Source organism: Callithrix jacchus, chromosome 3, assembly GCF_049354715.1.
Source record: "Callithrix jacchus isolate 240 chromosome 3, calJac240_pri, whole genome shotgun sequence".
Lineage (NCBI taxonomy): Eukaryota > Metazoa > Chordata > Mammalia > Primates > Cebidae > Callithrix > Callithrix jacchus.
In genome coordinates, this window is record NC_133504.1 from 149,143,885 (window position 1) to 149,166,033 (window position 22,149).

Genomic DNA, 22,149 nt, shown 5'->3' on the forward strand with positions numbered 1-22,149 from the left:
AAACCCACAGTCTAATATAGAAAACTCTTAATCACATAGGAGTAAATGTGCCAAAACGTATAGTGAGCATTTGGAGAAAGAACTGATAATTCAATTCTCAACAATATTTAAGAATTTATTTTCTTTTCTTCCCTTTTTTTGAGACAGAACTTCTCTCTTTCGCCCAAATTGGAATACAATGGCGTGATCTCTGCTCACTGCAACCTCTCATGCTGCAGCCTCCTGATGAGTAACTGAGATCACAAGCATGCACCATCATTCCTGGCTAATTTTTGTATTTTTAGTAGAGATGAGGTTTCGCCTTTTTGGCCAGGCGGGTCTCAAACTCCTGGCCTCAAGTGATCTGCCCATCTTGGCCTCCCAAAGTGCTGGGATTAAAGGTGTGAGCCACCAAGCCCAGGCAAGAATAATTTTTTAACAGCTGAATGATAGCAAACTGGCAAAGCAGTGTCAGAAGTAGATTTCAACTGTAAGATAAAGTGCAGTTTTCAAAATCTTTCATTATATGTTAGATCAAGAAAACATATAACCCGGATCACCGAAATAACTTATAAAAATCTTTCTTAGTATTACATATAAGAACAATTTTCATAAAATAAACTTTTTACAAATTTTTATTTTATAAATAAGATGAAAAAATATTTAAGTATATGGTCAAAATGAACAAGTTGCCATGGTCAAGCTGAAATTTCCCCATTCAAAAAGAAAACTTGGAGATAAAGGATGTATATAAACCAACAATGGAAATCAGTAAGTTTATGCCCTCTTTGATTTAAAAGCCATAAAAGTTATAAAGTAAAATAAATATAGCTAGATACATACACATTTTGCCAAAACATTTTTCCTATAGGCTTTCACACTGTAAAAGAGAAAATTTTATTTAAGCACATAATTCCATTATACTGTTTAAAAGCACTTTCTTACCAAAAACAGTCTCCCCTTTACTAGTAAATTTTAACGATAGTATTATTACCTATGTAAAATTGCCATAAGCATATAGATACCTCAAATGCTCTTATATTTATTTTCATGTACTTGGCATAAAAGAACAAATATATTCAACATGTTTATCAACACACATTATGAAAAAAAGGTCAAGGCTTGTGGTAGTCAGGTTTGATTAGACCAAATTCAAGCATGATGTGACCTTGATTACAAGAATTATATAAGGTTATTTTTTACTCAATCTTAAAATACTGTTCCCACTACTAGAGAAAAACAAAAAAATGTTTCTTATCTTATTACTGCCTCACATTGAATGTGGATGGAGTGGCTAGGAAGATAAATATATCCACACCAGTAATTATAAACTAATCTATAACGTTTGAGAAATTTCTAGATCACTCTAATTTTGAAAACAGCTCCATCTTTACATATTGCTTAAGACAGAGAAATCTATTTTTTAAGGTATTTTCTATCTCAACACATTTATGGTAGAATTAGCACTTGCTAACTCTTAAATTGCACTTTCCAGGATATTCCCTGGTTATCATCTCCATTCTGCCTGGTCTTGGTATTTATGAAACAGAATAACTAATGGAAGCAAAATAGTGTTAGGAAATAAAACGTATTACAAACAATGGGCCTAAAATTAGCCTCAAGTCTATATTAAAATGATGGTTGTATTTCCTCATTAGGTTTGGGTTAAGGTAGAATTTAATATCAATTGCCAACTTTTCGTAACTGAGGAGGTACTTCCTATTTCCCAGAAGTCTTAGCATCATTAAGGAAAGGAAATGGGAAGTGCTACAAGACATATTCTGCACTTACTGTTACAAGCAGAGTAGCTTATTCAGTGTTCTTCATTGTTGTTTTTCTGTTTTTTTTTTTTTTTTGTTGTTGTTGTCGTTAAGAAACAGGGTCTTACTATGTTTCCCAGGATAGTTTAAAAGCAATCCTCCTGCCCCAATCTCCCAAGTAGATGGGATTACAGAATGTGAGCCATCACACCCAGTCAGTGTTCTGATTTATGTATTACATTTCATGAAACACTAGTGTCCTACAGGAAGCCTATCTTCCATATCTCTTATAATTCATGTGAGGTCCCTAATCTAGAGTGCAAATCCTAACACATTATTAGCATTCTTTGATTTATAACCTCCCTAGCTCTGGGGAAGTGGGGAAGTGATATTAAAAGCTTCAGGTTAAAAAAAAAATTGTAATTTTGTCATTTGGAAGACAAAACCTGTTTCAGTTTCTATTAATTTATAATCTTCCCAAAAGGATAAAACCATAAAGAAATTACTTACCCAGGAAATTCAATATAGTCATTCATTAATATAAGTAGAAATTAAAACAATTCCTCAAACCCATATACATCATACTTAATTGCAAATCATATCATCCAATGGTGCTATATAAGTAATTCAAAGTAACAGTCATTATTTAAATCAGAAAAATGGAGAGCACTATCATACTGTTTCTTCAAGTAAGAATAAAGCTTAGGCCAATGTTAAATTACAATATTCAATATTCTTTAACTTTTTAGGTTTATCATTTCTGAAACTGACTCAAGAACAAAAATGAATTTCAACTCACGTTTCTCTTGCAATGATTTTACTTCCAATAGAAGCTTGAATTGCTATCTCAAACAGTTGCCTAGGAAGACAATCCTTGAGCCGTTCGCACATGGCTTTGCCAATCGAGTGTGCTTTGTCTCTGAGACAGAAAAATACAACTGTTTATATATCATAAATGAGAATATTTCAAGTATCTTTCTAGTTAGTTGCATAATCAATGTAAAGGTGATCCAAGGAGGTTCAAATGGAATTATCATAAACATCTCTTAACTCTGAATCACAAACAACTTCTCTGAATTAAAAAGATAATATAGGATTACAGAAAATTTAGAAATAAAACATTAGAGTATAGAAACTGTTCTTGATTCTCTTTCCTTACCTACTAAAAACTTACAACATTTTGGAATGTTTATTTTAAACATATTATCTTTCTAGTCATTTTTTTAAATTTTTTTTGTATGATCAGTGTTTAATGATATATTCTAACCCTCTTATTTAATAGACATTTTTGTGTCAATAAATATTAAACCATAAGTTTTAATGGCTTAAAATAACAATAAGTGTGTTGCATAATTTATTTTAACCAATTTGCTGTTTCTTGAACACAGGTTTTTCCTTTTTATAATTTTTTTTCAAATATAAAAAAACTTTTTGTTCCCAATTCTACATAGTAAGGGGAAACATTTCTACGACACTATTCTTTTAGACTATTATGACTCTTTTCTATTTTTAGTAGTCTAGAGAAAAGCGTGGAAAAGAAGAAAAAGCAAAGCTAGTAGTGTGAAATCTATTTTAATTACATGTAATAGTTTTCTAAATGCAACTGCTCAAATTAAAAAAATAAAAACATATAAAAAGTGAGTATTTTTGCATTCCATGATCAGTTTCTATTAAGCTTACTTGTGTACAACAGTTACTAGCTCCTCTACAGTATTTCCATTCAGTAGAATATCCATTTTCACAAGTTCTGCAGTCTGGTAGCCTGCATCTTCGTAATCAAAACTAAAAGAAAAAAAGTCTAAGTGATAAATATTACAGTTCCCAAGAGATTAGCTTTTTTTATTTTTGAGACGGAGTTTCACTCTTGTTACCCAGGCTGGAGTGCAATGGCGCGATCTCGGCTCACCACAACCTCCGCCTCCTGGGTTCAGGCAATTCTCGTGCCTCAGCCTCCTGAGTAGCTGGGATTACAGACATGCACCACCATGCCCAGCTAATTTTTTGTATTTTTAGTAGAGATGGGGTTTCACCATGTTGACCAGGATGGTCTTGATCTCTTGACCTTGTGATCCACCTGCCTTGGCCTCCCAAAGTGCTGAGATTACAGGCATGAGCCACCGTGCCTGGCCCGCTTTTTTACTCTTTACAAAATGTCTATTTTCTGTCCCATTACACTCCCCAAAGAGATCTAACTTTCCATCAAAATATTACATATACAGTTTCTTGTTAATGGATCTAAATGTTATCGTCTTTCTATGTTTATTAAATCACTGGCCAAAGCAAGGGGAATATGTTTACAGGGGGAAGGAAAAGAAATTGGTGAACCTGACAAAGAAAATGGTTTATTGAAGACAAATATCATGACTTTCCAATGTTCCCAGCAGCTGGCATCCTTCAGACAATATTACCTATTAATGGATCCTTTTCAGATTCATGAGTTGAGTTTCTATTTAGCTTTCTATTCCCAATGACAACTCTATGTTTTAATAAATACTATGGCTCTCATAAAATGCCATTAATAAATGAGACTTCTGGATTTCCTATTTGGCTCTTCAGCTTGAACCTCCCTTCACAGGGCTTTTGTAAGGATTAAATGAGTTAATACATGTAAACTACTTTGAGCAAGGCCTAGTTCATAATAAGCATTAAAATAGAGCCTACCTTAGCATACATACAAGCACTTAGTTTCAGCTATTACTTTTAACAAAGTGGTCAAAGCTTGCAATGTCAATCAAAACAACATCTAAATGCTTAACTTATAAAACTGAAGTCTAACAATTAGGCTTACAAGTTGTCCCAATCACAGACAAGAACACATATACCCTGTTGTCTTAATTTTAAAACAATTGGTGCCTGGACTTGCAAAATTATGTCTGGTTTCTAAAGATTTTCAGCAGGACAGTCATAAAGTGACAATACACTCTATTACCAGATTATTGTCAGAGGTACTGTTAAAATCCTTTCTTCAGGAAGCATCACTTATTAAACATTTACTGTATGAGACACCATGTTAAGCACCCATACAGTAAAAAGCAAATGTAACAGAGAGAATAAAACAGGCATGGTCCCTAACTTTGAGGCTGTTATAGCTCCAACTATCTTGTCGTCCAAATATTAAAAGTTTCTTAACCCATTTCTTCAAAAGAAGTCATTATAAAAATTGTGTTTCTGTTTCCAAGCAGCCCAATGGATACCTAACCTCTACTCCAAACATAGGTATTCTATTGTTCTTAGAATGCAGGAAACGCATTTTTAATTCCAAAAAGCTACTGAGGCTATGGGTTGATGGCAAATGCTTGTTTCATAGGGCATCATTACAGTCCTTGTATATATAACACAGGAATCCCTGCTCTGACCCTGTTGCAGTTGATTCTTGCCTCATGGCATGAAATTCTTTCCTGATCTTAATCCATAGCCCATAGTCTATGAATTTCTGTTAAGTGTGGAATTGACTGAATATGTAAGATATCCATCTTGAACATAACAATTACCTTAATGCTGGAAGCTGGAATATTTTATTTTTATGTAGTTCAAAAATAAATCATGTTCTTTCATTAAATTCAAAATGTATTTAAGCTTCCAAACGAAGACTTTTTAAGACCACCTATAACTGAGAAAGTAGTACCAAAATGCAAACTAAAATTGACAGACTTCTGTTAAAAATATTTATAAATATTAAACCTAGTAATCTTCCTTTCAATTCTGGTAATTTTAATATGCCCTCTCAATTTATGTTACTTTAAATTCCATTGACACTTACTTGCTCAACATCTTGTCTGAAAGACACATACGAAAAAAAAACTGGGTGACAAAGTAGAAAAAAAATTCTCAACACAAAAGGACATGAAGATTCTTTGGTAAGAAGAGTTATCATATATGCTAAGTCTTCACTGACAAGATGATAAATAAAGTTAAACTTCCAAGTCACTGTAGCATGTTCTTTAATGAATGGAATTTGTCTCTACATGTTAATATTAATATTCATGCACTGTGTGGGAAGTATATAGATGTCAATGCTAATTTTTCCCCTTCTGCTTTAGCACATTTTATATCTATATTCTACTATCTACTGTCCTGTAACATAAGATTTTAGGGCATAGTGAGGGTATCTAGAGTTACATGCTCCAACAACAACAACAACAAACAGCCTCTCAGAATGCTATGCCCTGAGTTCCTTGTTATTTAGTAGTAATTCTCTTTTCACTTTTATCTGACTTTTCTCCATGTACTCCTCTGAGATACCCAATAGTTTTCATGATGTAGACAACCTGTTCCTGGAAAGACTAAGTTATTAAAGTGTTCACAAATGCAGGTAGCATTTTTTACAGACTGGATATGCACTTCTATTTTTCAAATGTAAATAGATGCTCTTGAGATTACATAACATACAAATATATTTTAAAAGTGCCTTTGAGGTTACAGTGTATTTTTGAAATTAGGTCTAATTCTTAATTAACACACAAGAAATACAACTTTTTTCATGAAAAGGGGACCTTTTTTTAAAAAAAAGAGAGAAATAAAAGATAATAAATGAAAGGAAACTTTTCTCCTATAAGCAAATTACAAGTACTCTGTAACACCTATGACGTTGCTTCAAGTCATTCTAATCTTAGAGTATGATTCTCATCTATTTTCAAGAGAGCAGAAATTACTAAATAAATGAAGATTAGTATACTCTTGCTCATCAATATTTCAACAAGGTTGGTCAGGCATCTTAGGTTCTCATTAATATTTTACCTGGCATATCCAGAAGATAGCGATTTCAAAGAGTCATAAAAATCTACCACAATTTCATTCAAAGGAAAGAGATACTTAAGCATAACTCTATTTTGATCAATAAACATCATATTCTTCTGAACTGCTCTTCGAGCCTAAAAAGGGAAGGAAAAAAACGAGTTTAAGGATAACCTACTTTTTGAGGAATAATGTATTTATCTAATGGTCTAATAAAAACCTGTGAGCAGTATTCATAATCCAGGGAGAAACATTTTGTATTTCAATTACATTATGCTTTCTACCAAAGCTTTTAATCTTTAACAATTTTATCTTTTAAAATAAACACTATTTTCATTTAACTATAAATCAAAATCAAAAGTCCTAATTTCTTGTTTTACAAATTATTAGGTCCAGAGAAATTAAAAGTGAAAGATCAAGAGTACAATCCAGTTTTTAACATAATTAAAACTCAAGTCACCATTTGACACTTTCCCATATCTATGAGTATTTCACATAGGTATTTTTAAGAAATATAATTACATACCATTTGTGGATTAAATCATTTAATACACTGTGGTGAGAACTAAAGCAAAATGGGAATACCTTCTAATTTATGGTACCTGAAATACTCTATTTATTTTTCAAACTACTCAAAAAGGCTAAAGAAATTATAAGTAAGCATCAAATTTCTTTAGGCTAAAATATCAACTCAGTAAATTACACAAATTATCAGAAATATTTTTCTTATTTAAAATCAAAATAATTTAAAAAGTATACATACTTATATATACATGTATAGATATACACATATATATGAAAATCTCTTATTCAGTATACTCAGCAGAAAGAAATCTTTTGGAAATCACTATTTTAGAGGAGTAAAATCTAATTTTGTATTAAATTGTATTACAGTTATACCTGGCAGAGCATCATTATTTTTCCAGTGTATTCATCTGGTGTGATAATAGTACCCAAAACAACTGGCTCCAAATATTCTGTTACTTTTGATTTATCAGGGAATTGTGCAGGATTGATAATTGTAATTTCTTTTTCTCTATATTCCTAAAAATTAGAAAAATCAGCAATATTTAAAAAGAAATCTTAATATAATTATCATGTTTCTTAAAAGTTTGCTTTATATCCCTCCAGCTGTAATCATTTAATATTAATAACAAGTATTAGTAAATAATATATTCCAATTATTGATATTTACTAAACATATTTCATGGACCATTTAGAAAAAGTATGACTAAAGAATACATTTTAACCTGACAGTTATAAAACATTATAATTAGTTTAACAAGTTAATTTTTGTTGGAAAATATTTAGACTACCCAAATTAATATTTATTTAAAATGAACAGATTGCCACTTGCATGGAATACAATATTGTTTTCATCACTGATTTGAAATTTAAAATTTCTCAGTCACAGGAATGAATGCTTTACTTTTTATGAGATCAATTACTTATGACCAAATTTACATTTTTCATCTTTGTGCTAGAATCAGAACATTATTTTCACTACTAATTTTACCTTTTACTATTAGCAACAGATCAGTTTTGATAATGCTGAGATTATATCAGGTTAAGAAAAATATGACATTAAGGTAGTTTTCAAAAATTTCTTCAATTAGCCATAGGATAATTCAATTTTTATTACTACTAATCAATAAATTTTTGGTTTAATACCTAATAAGCTACTGGTATACTAAAAAGTTTCTCCAGCATTGTATATATACACATTTATTTTTTCCAAAAGACTAATGCAAATAAATATCAAGTACCTTTATCAGTTTTGATGATGAAAGTACAGCTTTATATGGAACAGTAGGTGTTGTCAAAATAACAGAAGCATTATATTCTTGCTCTAGTCGCTGGTTGAATACTTCCATGTGCAAAAGTCCAAGGAAACCTAGCCTGGGAGATGAAAAAGACAAACTCCAAAATGTTTATGTTCCATGGGCCTCATTTTTCTTTTTAATGAACATATTGTTACTTTAAGGGAGGGATGGAATTAAGAGTCATTCAAACAATTCACAATATAATTACATGCTAGCATAATTTTATTAAATAAGATTAAAATCTTACACCAGGAATCTATTTTAAATCACTATAAAACTTATCCATAAAATGTCAACCCACACACGAAATGGGCAGATAAAAATTGTTTTCATTCACTTTACACTAATACAAGCTTATTTTCAGTAAATGTTCCAGAACAATGCACCATTTATATCTCCTTTACCTATAAAAATATTTTTAAAACCTGCCTTTCCTATAAAAATTTTTTTAAATAAATCACTTATACCTCCCTTTCCTATAAAAAAAAATATGAATTTATCTTACCTCCAGCCAGCACCCAGAGCAAGGCTACTATCTCGATGAACTGTCACACTGGAATCATTTAAAGTCAGTTTCTCTATGGCGCTCTTCAGATTGTTATATTCAGATTGGTCTACAGGATATATTCCTGGAGATACAATGATTTCCAGTTATCATGTGATAAGCTATCTATAGAACAATCAAACCACATGTGTAGTGCTGCCAAATTCAAAATTAGTCATTTACCTTGTAAATTACTTGCTTGTATTTTATTGTCCAAAATACTGGTTTGCTAAAAATTATGAGTATTACGTTAAATTGGTTTCAATGTATCTTAAAAATCATTAGTCTTAAAGAATATACAACTAGATTTGCCCTCCAATGTTTTTAAGGATTTTGAAAAAACACAGGGAAAATTTTTAAAACCATGTGAATTAGTCCTATTAAGAAAACACATTGTATTTCAAAAATCAAAAGCACAAGACATTCCACAACCCAAATGAAACTCTATTATTAGATAAAAATAGGAGTAGAAATGAAAAACTATACTGACTCTCAATTCTCTAAGGCAGATTATCTATTTAAAACCAAAGTTAAATTTTGCTTTTTGGTATTTACTGACAAAAACTATGGGAGCCATTAATGATTCTCTTTCATCTGACACCTCTGAAGTCCTCTAAAATCCAGATGACTGACTTTGCCTAAAGGTAAGGGTAAACAAAGTTCCTAATTCCCAGTGAAAGAGAACTATAGAGTGAAAACCAAGGGCTAGATACTCAGCACAGAATAACCTGATGACCTTCTATCAGGTCTTCCTTTTTCCAAAGTAAAGGAAGTAAACGATTCTGAAATTACACATACTGAGGCAACACCATTCTCTGTCATGTCTACATGAGTACAATACAATATTAAAGAAAGTCTATCGAAGATAAAGGCACGCAGTGTCTACTGATAATTAGTAATAAAAACATCCTAATAGTAAAATGTTTAAAATATAATGAACTCCCTGGAAAAATAAGAAATAAATTTGTATAATTGTGTTCTATATATCACAGCTTCTTCCTTAAGAGCTTAGTTCTTAACGAGTCCTAAATGATCTCCCACATAAAATTTCATCATACACATGAAATTAGAAACTGATGAACAGCACAAAGAATTAAGTGAAACAATATGCTGGAATTAGTGGTTATTTAAAATAATCAGAACGTATATTTATCTTGTAGTAATTTTTCTTTAACCATAGAGTCAGACCTTTAGATTAAAAATACTGTTAAAGGCCCTCAACAAATTAAAGGCCCTCAACCTTTGAATTTGTGAGCTCCTCACCTGCAAATACCATTGGTTTCGCTGATTTAAACCCAGGCAAGGGCTCCACTGGTTGCTTATGTAAATGTAATGTATCTCCTATTTGCGCTTCAGTGACATCTTTCATCCCAGCAATCAGATAGCCCACCTGTCCTGCATATCTAAATAAAATTATTATATGCAAATATTTACTGCTTTAAATGTTTCAAGCACGTAACTCACAATTAATTCTACCTTCCAGGAAACTATCATACACTTTCCAAACAAAACCTCGTCAAACTGAAAATAAGTGCTATATATCAATTCTCAAACTTTGAAGCTTGTCAGCAAATGAACACACCACATCTACAATCCATTATACCTCTCCACTCACTGACCTAAGGTCTTTTTCATGACTCTGCCAACCTTTGCAATTTAAACAGCAGTTTCTAAAATATATTGTAAATACAGTGAAACCAGTAAGTACAAAAGCATTACAGAATGTACACTACTTGTGATATCTTTAATTAATGGTGTTGCAAATGTTCTTTAACAAAGGAAAAAAAAGGTAAATTTTTATCCAAGAAAAATGTGAACTTTCAATAAACTGGCCATTTGCTGCTACTCCTCCTGTAGCAAAAGAACAAATCCCATGAGTTCAGTTTAAGCTTAGTTAAAAAAATGATAATTAAAGAAAACACACAATTCCCTACAAAGTTAAACTAATTTATACTTAGAATGAGCTATAAGAACCTTAAATGAAGATATGATATTATTCAGTATATATGTGATAATGTGCAATATAAATCGAAAATATTTCAGTAAAATTAGACCTTCTAACTCAATATAGTGTTGTTGTTAGACATACAATGCTAAATACTCAAATGTAATCTGATAGTCATCTGGTTCAATAATCTCTACAGAAATTAAATTATTGTGAGGAAACAGGACCTCACAAAGCTCAAATTATGTATCCAAGGTCATGTCTCATCAGTACCTGATACGGAGTAGGCACTCAATAAATAGTTCTTTTATAAGTCAATTCAGATGTGTTTTTGTAATGCATACTACCACTGCTAATATCACTCCCCAAGAATTTTAATCAAGGTTTTACCATGAATTACACACAAAGATTTATTAAGGTTTCTATACTACCTTTACAGTGGAAAATCTAGTTATGAAGAAATGTCAAAAATGATATCCAATTTAAATATGGCTGGAGGGAACTAACTCTTTCATTGTCTCATCAAATATCAATATATCATCCAATCTACCCTGGATCGTAAACCTAGTTATGACTAGTCATCCAGAATAAAAACCTGTATTATAATTTACAACCACTAAAGTTTCTATTATCCCTCACACATGAGATTCCTTTTGACAAAGCATTTACTGTATAGTTGCAATAAATTTTTTTAAGTTACTAAATAAGGATCATTCTAAGCACACCAAGTTGATAAAAAAGCAGAAATAGAAATACATACAAATACATTTTAATTACTAATGCAGATTACTTACAATTTATGAGTTGGCCGCTCATTAGGATTCAAAACTCCTACTTCATTAACTTCGTATATCTTTTGAGTATGTGCAGATACAATTTTATCTCCTTTGGAAACCACTCCATCAAATAATGCTACATTGGTTATCACACCTCTATAGTGGTCAAAGGTGGAGTCAAATACCAAAGCTCTCAGGGGATTTTTGCGATGCACTTTAGGACTAGTAAATATAAGTAAAAGTAAATACATATATACTAAATTAAAATCTTAGTAAAATTCATATTGGCCACTTAGATACTGTATTTAATTTGAGTTCTTGAGAAGGTTTGATACACAACAGCCTAAATAAAGAGAACTTTTTATAAAACATATTAGATTTAATAACCTCTAGTTTTAACAGATTACTTATGAATATAGTTGTTCAGCTTAAAGCAAAGGAAAATAACTGCCAATGTACTGAGGTATGTTTTACAGTGACTGTCAAGAAGAAACCTCTATCAATCATCTTTGCTTTTTCTTTTACTTTACTGAACTTGCCTTCTATGTATTACTAAAAGCAAATAAACTTATTCTCACTCCCTGCAAGAAAATTTGCCACATTTACCTAAAATAACAGTTCAAGCTGACAGTCTTTGAACTATTAAATACAGACAGTTTTTGAACTATTAAATAGTGACAACTAGTACAAAAATCACAAAATACTCACGGGGGGATTCTTTCAATAATTGCCTGAAGAACACTCTCAACATTTGTTCCAAGTTTAGCAGAAATCTAAAAACATACATGGGAAAAAAATAACCATTTAAGGTTAAAACTATACTTTTCTATCTTGATGACCTGTGATTTATTATTTGAAGGAAGAACAAATTCTAATAGTTATTAATTTGAGAAATACAGCAAAAGGAAAAAAACAAAGCAAACAGCATATTGACAAATATCTCTTTTTCTAATATAGTTAGGTAGTTCTGTGGTTCTAGGATTGAATTAGAAGAGACTCCTGATTATGGTATTGCAAGAGGAATACACTAAGAGTTCAAAATCTGGGTAAAAATCACGTCTCTGCATTGAATGCATGTATTTGACCAGTATCTATCTCCTTGAGCTTAAATTTCATTTTCTAAAAAAAGAAGTGATTATTCATATTCTGCCTAAATCTCAAGGTTGTTGTGTGGATAAACAATATATATGGATGGCATGAAACTATAATGCATCTTACTACTTCACTGTTCTCACAGCAGAAAAGCAAGCCAATAATCAAACCACATGGTATGACTGACCTTTATCGCCAGTAATAAATTGACTACCTCTTAAATCCTGTCTCAAACTTCTTACCCTTCACATTCACTCTAGACTAGGATTTTTCAGTTTCAGCCCTACTGACATTTTGGGCCAGATAATTCTTTGTTTTGGGGCTGTTCAGCAGCAACCAAGGCACCTCATTTACCCACAAGATGCTGGTAGCATCCCTCCTAAGTTATGAAAACCAAAAATGCCTCCAAGTATTTGCCCAGGAACCATCACCACTGCCAACCACTGCTCTAGACTGTAGTACTTTCTTTACAACAGTCCTTAACTTGAAACTATTGAATATACTACTTGATGCTGTCCATCAGCTCCACTCTCCACTCTGTTTATATCCTTTCCCAGACGGGACTCTAAGATCCATTATTTCCGGTCATTCTGGTTCAACCACTTTCTACTCTTTCCTCATAGGCAGCTGACAAAACCTCCACCTTGCCTGCATCCAATTAAGTGTATTTTCTATGCCCATATACAGAGCAGCTTAACATTACAGGAGAAAAAAAATCAAATAAATGGTCTGGTTCATTTTGTTGTACTGGCCCGAGCATAAAAGTCAACACCAAGACAAAAGTATGCCAAATTGCAGGGTCATTGCCAGCGGCCATGGAGGACTTGACTCTCTCCAATCCGTGGCACCAAAAGAAGGGTGTCAAGGCATTTTATACCCATAAAACCAACTCCGGGGTGAAGGTAAGGGTGAGGGGTGGGGGTGGGAGTAAGGGGCTTCAGACATTCTGAGAGCTAGTAGATTCTGTAAATCACCTCCTGGGTGGAGATGAGGGTGAGGAATCTTCTGGACATTACAGTGGATTCCTGGGCAAAGATGAGGGTGAGGGGCTCCGGACATTCCGAGGGCCAGGGGACTTTTGACATTCTGATTGTTACTTAAGTGGTTCACAAAAGTCAAGATTAGCATTTGTTTACACATTGTCTGGGTAGGGTGGAAATCACAGACCTTAATTACTTATTACAAGTCCCAGGGGCCTAGATGGCATGGGTTTGGACTGCTTGCCTGTCACATTAGGGTTACAAAGAGCAGTTTCAACAGAAAGCCAAGGTATGGTTGAGGTATGAAGTTTTATGGGGCTTTTACCATGTCACAATTTCTTGCATCTGACAACAAGTGATCTTGCCTATGGGCAGCCATGCTGCTTATATACTTAACCCCAAATCAAGAAACATCATTTAATATCCTACAGGTTTAAAAATTAAGGTTCTTTATAAATTTCAAAATTAAGATTATTAATTTTTATTAATTTTGAAATGAAGGTTTGTAGACAGTGCTCCGTTTAGCAATAAACTATTACGTTTTATGTGTTATGTTGTTTCCTCCTGGATGATAATCTCCTTTTCTCTTCATACGGGTTGTTAATACTTAGCCACAATAATTTAACATCTGGGCCGAGCACAGTGGCTCATGCCTGTAATCCCAGGACTTTGGGAGGCCGAGGCAGGCAGATTACAAGGTCAGAAGTTTGAGACCAGCCTGGCCATGATGGTGAAACCCTGTCTCTACTAAAAATACAAAAATTAGCAGGGCGCACGGAGTCAGGTGCCTGTGATCCCAGCTACACAGGAGGCTGAGGCAGGAGAATTGCTTGAACCAAGGAGGCCGAGGTTGCAGTAAGCCAAGATCGCACCACTGCACTCTAGCCTGGGTGACAGAATAAGACTCTGTCTCAGGGAAAAAAATAATAGTAATAATAATAATAGTTTAACATCTGAGCTACTATTACTAGCTGGACTCTATTTCTCTTCTTGGACCTCTTCGATCCATTCTCTGTAAGGCTAGCCCAATCACTGGTTTATTTGTGTTTCTTGCTTTAAAATTCTTCAGTTGCCTTAGAATAATTTTCAAGCTCTTTAGCACAGCAAGAGTCCCAGCATGACTTGATTCCTGCATACCCCTACAAAGCCTTCTTACCCAGTCTGCCTTTCTGATCCATAAACATGACAAATGTTTTCCTAATTTAAGTCCTTTACATATGCTCTTTTTTTCTTCCTGGGATTCTTTTCTGAAAATTATTCATTCCTTCAGGTTTCAGATTATCAAAGAAGCTTTTGCTAAGTTATTCCATGTCACAACATCTCTCTAAGAAAAAAACGATTTTTCACTGTTAATTATGATATTTCACCTAGAAAAATAGAATTTGTTGAATGAATTTCCTTGACAATCTCTATCCTAGTCAATAATTCCTATGCTCACTTCTTTGTTTACTTATCTATTTACTGCTTGCAAAGAGGGAGGGATCCTGCCTATCTTGTGCACTGCCATACTCCTAGCTGGCATATACCAAATAAGAATCTGAATGATTTTTGTTAAGATTAAAATCAGAATAGTTAATTATATTTTAATATAACACAATCCAAAATATAAAACCATATACAACTTGCTCTTTCAAAAATTAAATGAGATTGAAAGAAAAACACTACACATTGCTGCGCTGACAATACATTCATTACATTACCATGTAGCACAGCAGTTTGGCTATGGCTGTTTAACAAGGAAATCATCATTTGAAAGGTAAGTAAAAATTCAAATTTAAAGTGGTAGCTACTTTGATATAAACAAAATCTATTGTTTCCTAACATTAGTATACCTAGCTTTTCATAAAATAGGTTTTTGTCGGTTCCAAGAATGATACAGACAAATGCCTTGAAATTAGTCTGAACCTGCTCTTCAAAGACAATATTTCCATTGGACAAAATGACAATACAATAAATGCAGGGAGTTTCAGAAGGCCTGTGTTTTAGTCCTGGCACACTGGCTAACTAACCCTGTGGTATTAGGACAGTGATAAAACCTTTGAGCCTCAGTTCCTTAAACTACAGCATCGCAATAATTTCTGTATGTCCTAACAATATAAAAAGAGCTTCTGGTAAGAATCAAAGAAAATAATAGTAAAAGAATTTGTAAAACTATAAAAAACAGCGTATAATGCCAGATTATCAAATACCATGAAATTTCACTTACTCAATTACCTGATTTTTCAAAGTATAATCTTTTTAGAAAGTATTTTACCTTAATACATTCATCACTTGGAATATCAAACACTTTCTCAATTTGGTTTTCAACCCTTTCAGGATCAGCATTCTTCAGATCTATCTAGAAAAAAAAATCCATTATGTGTTAGTACAATAAAGATAAGATGAATTATGTATTAACAGTATTCAAAGGTAGTTAAAAGCTTACCGTTTTAACCTAACTGACCCCACTATGATTTTTTAAAAAATCATTGATATATTAGCAGTACAATTTAATAACCATGACTGAAAAAGAGAAGTTAGGTAGCAAAGAGCATGCAAAAAAACTTAAGCAGTTGGCTACTCAGTGCAGCAGAAGAGATCAGTAGCAATTTATCAATTAAGCAGCATGTGAACTGATTTTAAAAGTTAATTCAAATATAACATCAAGTCTGACAACAAGCTGTCTTACCTATGGCCTTCTTTTAAACTTAACCCCAATATCAAGAAATACAATTTAAAGCAATGCAGATTTTAAAATTAAGATTATAAATTAATTTTAAAATATGAAATGGAAGTTTATAGACAGAGCTCAGTTTAGCACTAAATTGTTATGCTTCATGAGTTGTCTTGTTTCTTCCTAGATTATATTTCCTATGTATGGTTTAATCTGACAAAGATGACTTGTCCACCCTGCCTCCCTTCCTTACAGAAATGGCCCTCAGTCACCTGCAAGATAATTTAGGGGAGGTATCCTCTCAACTCTGTGCAAGGGTAGAGTATCAGTTGTACTTCCATTACATACATTACAAAGAGATAAATTCCACAATATATTTAATAAATACCTGGAGATCCCTCATATAGTAAATAATACAACTGACATTTAAACACTAACTGTACTTTAAGAAAGTGAAATAATAACACTGTTGTCTTATTGTAATTACCTTATTTATAACTGGAATTACCGATAGCTGTGCTTCAAAGGCAAGAAAGAAGTTTGCTACAGTTTGCGCTTGAATACCCTGAAAAGATCAAGACACAAAATACTGAGATGACCATTCTATCATCCATCACAAAAGTTGTAATTTAAGACCACTCCACACATCTTCATCAAGAGATTTTTGCATCATGCTAATAATAAAATTAAATTAAATGCCACGTAACTACCCTTCATACTTTTCTTTCCAACTTATGTTTTTGGGGTCAAAATGAAAATCACTGATGGTAAAGCAATAACCACATCAAGCAGAGTGACCAAACAGACAGTCTACTAAGTTTGAGATGGGAAGCCTTTAAGGAAAGGTACAGGGCAAATCAACTATGGTACCTGTTTTTCTATGCATCTGGATCATTCCCTATAATTCCTTTCAGTTCAGAAAGCATTTATCAGGCATTGCAGAAACAAAGATGTAACATGGACTCTCAAGGACCTCAAAGCTTATGAGAGAACACAGTCATCAAGGCAGTTTATAAAACTCAGTACTGCCTATAAAAGTTAGAGACTGACTTTCCTTAACAGAATCAGGAAAGGCTTAACACAACACCATCACAACCAGCAAGAAAACATTAGGTTTTGAGTTTGTGGGAAACATATATCAAAATCTTACTTAAGTACATTCACAGCTTTCACAGCTTTTATATGGTCATCTGCTCAATGTCTTTAGGGTTTACAGCACAAAAAAGCTTAGTCATGTCGTTTTTAAAAACCTAATACTCCCCAAATTATTGCCTAACTAAAGATTTATTTGCAAGATCTGCTAAAAATGGATATAGAAAGCTCAGATTAAGAACTGCTAAAATTGGTAGGCTTTTTTTTGGGGGGGAAGATGCAATGATAATATGACATCACACTTCAAAAAAATACAATCTTTTGAACAACTCCAATTTAAACACTAGTTAATTCCAGAGAATGCTTTAGTATAATAGTATTTCAAGTTAACAGGATGAAACCATATGATTTCGAATAAGTAACAGATTAAATCTATGTTTTAATTATACTTGAAGTTCTGAGGTACATGTACAGAACATGCAGGTTTGTTACATAGGTATACACATGCCATGGTGGTTGGTGCATCCATCACCCCATCGTCTCCATTAGGTATTTCTCATAAATCTATTTTTTAAATTACAAAAATTCTATTTCCGAAACACATTTTAAAGAAAAACCTGTTGAAACAACCAATCATGTCATATCACATGTCACATCATACAAAATGAAAAGTACCTACCTCATTTGCATCAACCACAAGTAAAACACCTTGGCAAGCAGAAAGTGACCTGGATACTTCATAACTAAAATCAACATGTCCCTGAGAAACAAAAATATTGATACCTGTAAATGTGAGCTGGAATTTTTTAGGAAAGGGCATTAAGGGAAATTTATTGACTCTACTTGATAAAAGTTGTTAAATACTGGTTTCTTTTTTGTAGCCTGCACTTTTGAAACAACTGACACTAATAGAAGAACACTAAGAAAACAAAAAGCAAGAGCAGATGTTTAATATTCAATTCAAAAATTAAACAAGGATCTGTCTGCACTATTGACACAATATTGACTTTAACAATACATGCAAAATTAATATTAGGCTTACCGGTGTATCAATGAGATTTAAAAGGTACTGCCTTCCTTCACAATTGTGAAAAAGAGATGCTGTCTGTGCTTTAACAGTGATTCCTCTTTCTCGTTCCACTTGCAATTTATCGAGAACTTGCTTATTATTCTTTGTTTTATCAATTGTCCCTATAAACAGAAAAACTTATTGATACTTCTCTGGGCTTTAAAAAAGAAAGAGAATTTTACTTATGAAATTAAAATTTAAGAGTACGGTGAAAGTAATTCTCAGTAACTCTCAGCCATCAGTTAAGTATGTAATATAAATGAAAATACCTGTAAGTTCTAGGAGCCTGTCAGCTAAAGTACTTTTGCCATGATCCACATGTGCAATGATACTGAAATTTCTAATATTTTCAACAGGAAATCTAGACATGTCAAGCTTTTCCTAGAAAGGGGAAATACCACATTTAGGAGTATAAATTTTGCATGCTATAAAACAACTACATCAATTCAAAGAATATTCTTTTAATCGTTGAACAGTATCATTTCTAGCATATAATATTGTTTATATTTTTCTAAGAATAAAGACATATACTGCTAAATTCATATTACAAGGAACATCAGTTTAATAGTCAAAGGTAACTATATAACTAAATAACAATCACTTAACGTTTCTACACCATTTTTAGGGCCAATCAGGAGCTGAACTTATTATCATGAATGGAGAACATAAGATACTTAGAACTTCTAAAGGCCTGAGAATACCTTGTCCAGTAAAACTTTTGAGGCAGTGAAGCTACAGAAAAGCTGAAAGAAGAGAAATTTTCTGCACCTATCAAACATTTAATCAGGAATCAGATTTAGTTAAAAATCTGTGTCTCAGCCAGGTGCGGTGGCTCATGCCTGTAGTCCTAGCACGTGGGGAGGCCGAAGCAGGTAGATCACGAGGTCAGGAGTTCAAGACCAGCCTGGCCAAGATGGTGAAACCCCATCTCTACTGAAAATACACAAATTAGCTGGGCATGGTGGCACATGCCTGTAGTCCCAGCTAATCTGGAGGCTGAGTCAGGAGAATCGCTTGAACCTGGGAGGTGGAGGTTGCAGTGAGCCAAGATAGTGCCACTGCACTCCAACCTAAGCGACCTGAGATTCTGTCTCAAAAACAAAAACAAAAACTCTGTGTTTCTAATTGGGCCTCAAAATTTTATTTTAGATACAATTTTGCTACTTGGCAGCTTCTCTGGTGAGAAAAAAAAAAAATGATATCAGACAAAGGACTTTTAAGGCTTAAAATTTGGAAATATTTCAAAATAGAACTCCTGGTTTTTAGTGTACACATCTTTAACGGTTTACTAAAACACAGCACAATCTGCTAGAAACTGATATCAAGCAAAATATACCAGTTATTTGTACTCTAAACATTTTTTCCAATCAAATCTGTATTTCACAATCAGCAAAACCATGAAATTACAATGAAACATAAAATTCACATGAGCTTTAAGTTCTTTTATAGTAGCCCAATACAAGACAGATAATAAAAGCACCATTACAGCTGACAGTTTACCAAAAAAATTTTTTTTAACTAATTCTGATATTTGCCCTGTAGATTTTTTCTCTTCAGTTCAAAAGGTATACAGAATTGTACCATTTTTAAGAACTCTGAATTGCAATATAAATCCATTTTTAAAACCACAGGCATATTAGGACCAAAGTTAATTAATTATAAGGTTTTTTTTTCCACTTACTGACAGCTTGCCTTCAATCACTTCAGTTTCCTGCCCAAACTGTGTCCCTTCACAATTATCAGAGTTGTTGAACCTCCCACCCTCTCCCACCGCAGTCAAAATTACACAGGTTTGCCCTGGCTGAGGTAGAATGAAATAATAAAACTACAAAGACAGACCGAGCACTTCTTGAATTCTAGGTATTAGTCTAAAAAAGTCCACTTCTCACATCACACAAATCATACAAGTTAGCGACTGGATGTTTTGATTGGTTCTGCATTCAACAAATGAAGCAGGAGAGTGACAAAGAAGTAACTTACCCAGGTCACATAGCTAGTTAATTTGCAGGAAAATGGACGTTATATTAATATTTACTAGCAACTTTCTCAGCAGGCTTTTTAGAATTAAAAGGATGAATACACGCAAAGTGCTTCGACCCAGTGGCTCGCATAAACAAATCAACATTTGACATTGCAAATGAGAAAAGCTAGTAAGTCAGTGACTTTCCCAAGGTCACACTAGTTGGGGGTGAAGGGTCGGGAACCTGAGCAGTGCTCACACTTTCTGCTCTGGCCCACTGTACCAAGTCGCAAACAGGGTTCAAAGCTAGTCCTAGGAAGCCTTGCACATTTCCAAGATCACATGCGGCACTCTAATTTTTTAAAACGTAGCTAAATCATATTCCAGGGGGCAGTCACCTTGAGGTCAGCGGAGCTGTAGAGCCTGTCGGTAGCCCAGGACTCCGGAGCAGCCCCGAAGGTTAACGCGGACCGGGGCCCCGGGACCACCAGAAGCGAGGCCCCGGTGGCCCGCGGCGCGAGCGCGCGTGCGCACCCCCAGCCCCGACCCATGAGGGTCAACATGACCCGGGCGGAGGAGGCGTCAGGACAGGCTACCGACACGCAACAGCAGCATATCCCGCTTTTATTCGAAGGTACCCCGGTAGGGTCCGGTGGACAGGACTCAAACAGATCCTCTGAAGCGGAGGAAACAATGAACCCTGGTAGTTCCGCCCAACTGCCGGCTCCGGTTGAACCCCGCAGACGCGGCGCAGTTTGCTGACGTCTGCGCGCCGCACGACGTCGTGACATTAGCGCGTCTTGGCGCCGGGTAGTGGAGCGGTTACATGAATTGAGGCTTTCAATTTACCCCCTAAAATGCAGTGTGTAGAAAGAGTACATACTAGCTTGCATTATCTGCTGAGTGCTGTGCCAATTCCTTTGCATTGTCTCTTTCTTTCTCACTACTGCCCTGTGGTGTGTGTACTGTCACTTCCCTCAAACTACCTCAGGAAATCAGGACAGAGTCACTTGGCTAGGAGCTCACTGGTGTGGAGCTGTGGAGCCTGGCGGGCCGCCCAGGCAATCTGATTCCCGAACCAGGAGGCGAGATCTTAAGTGCAGGAGCTTAAAGATGCTATTATTAGCACAACATTGAGGCTTAGCCTTCTACCTAATGACAAAATAATAATGGCTCTTTTAAAATCTGGAGGTCGAAATATATTCCCCATGTTGTCAATGATTTTGCTAATCTTAAACTGCATCTGAAAGGAAACGGGCCGTAACATTGAATGTAATCGTGAATCTAGGAAGGTTTTGGCAAGAAGTAAATGTGGGAAAAAGTTCCATGCTGGACGCCCAATGTTTCCATCGTCATCAAGTTACCACTTCATCGAATGAGCTCCGGCGAAGTAAGAATGGGACATAAAACGGAGATGATAAGTGGATTGCATCCAGTGATTGTCTCCCATTACGTCTCTTGCGCTTTTCTGGAATATCCAGTTTGGTGCAAAGGAGGAAGATGACAACTGTGTTCAGTTCACCATTGTGACCGAAAACAGAATCCTTCGTATTGTTTCCAGAGCCTTTGAAAGTTTCTTCATTTGGGGGATTTCTTAGAATCAAGAATTATGTAGCAGACTCAGTTCTTTCTTGGAATTTTTATGAATTAAAACAGTACTTGATACACGATAATTCTGTCACACTTAGAATGAATTTAACAACTATCTTGAAGTGAACACAATAATTTATATTCAGTGTTGC

General features: G+C 34.2%; 1 protein-coding gene across 8 annotated transcripts in view; it reads right to left on the minus strand.

Annotated features, from left to right (window-relative positions):
- The window catches only part of GUF1 (GTP binding elongation factor GUF1), a 28,964-nt gene extending 7,812 nt beyond the window's left edge, over positions 1-21,152 (minus strand). For 2 of the 8 annotated variants that reach the window (XM_002745881.6, XM_008993410.5), the window contains exons 1-16: positions 20,806-21,152; positions 18,717-18,828; positions 18,421-18,569; positions 18,058-18,138; positions 16,774-16,851; positions 15,888-15,971; positions 12,270-12,334; positions 11,580-11,783; positions 10,104-10,243; positions 8,802-8,925; positions 8,240-8,372; positions 7,374-7,517; positions 6,477-6,610; positions 3,420-3,521; positions 2,539-2,658; positions 823-859 (exon numbers count right to left, since the gene is read on the minus strand). In XM_002745881.6, coding sequence (XP_002745927.1) covers positions 823-859; positions 2,539-2,658; positions 3,420-3,521; positions 6,477-6,610; positions 7,374-7,517; positions 8,240-8,372; positions 8,802-8,925; positions 10,104-10,243; positions 11,580-11,783; positions 12,270-12,334; positions 15,888-15,971; positions 16,774-16,851; positions 18,058-18,138; positions 18,421-18,569; positions 18,717-18,828; positions 20,806-20,970 — 1,872 coding nt within the window. In that variant the 5' untranslated portion in view covers positions 20,971-21,152. Of the gene's footprint in view, positions 1-97; positions 468-822; positions 860-2,538; positions 2,659-3,419; positions 3,522-6,476; positions 6,611-7,373; positions 7,518-8,239; positions 8,373-8,801; positions 8,926-10,103; positions 10,244-11,579; positions 11,784-12,269; positions 12,335-15,887; positions 15,972-16,773; positions 16,852-18,057; positions 18,139-18,420; positions 18,570-18,716; positions 18,829-20,427 lie in introns of those variants that run through there. The other 6 variants (XM_008993411.5, XM_078367990.1, XM_008993409.5 and 3 more) reach the window with 5 other exon arrangements.
- Positions 21,153-22,149: the final 997 nt, after the last annotated feature.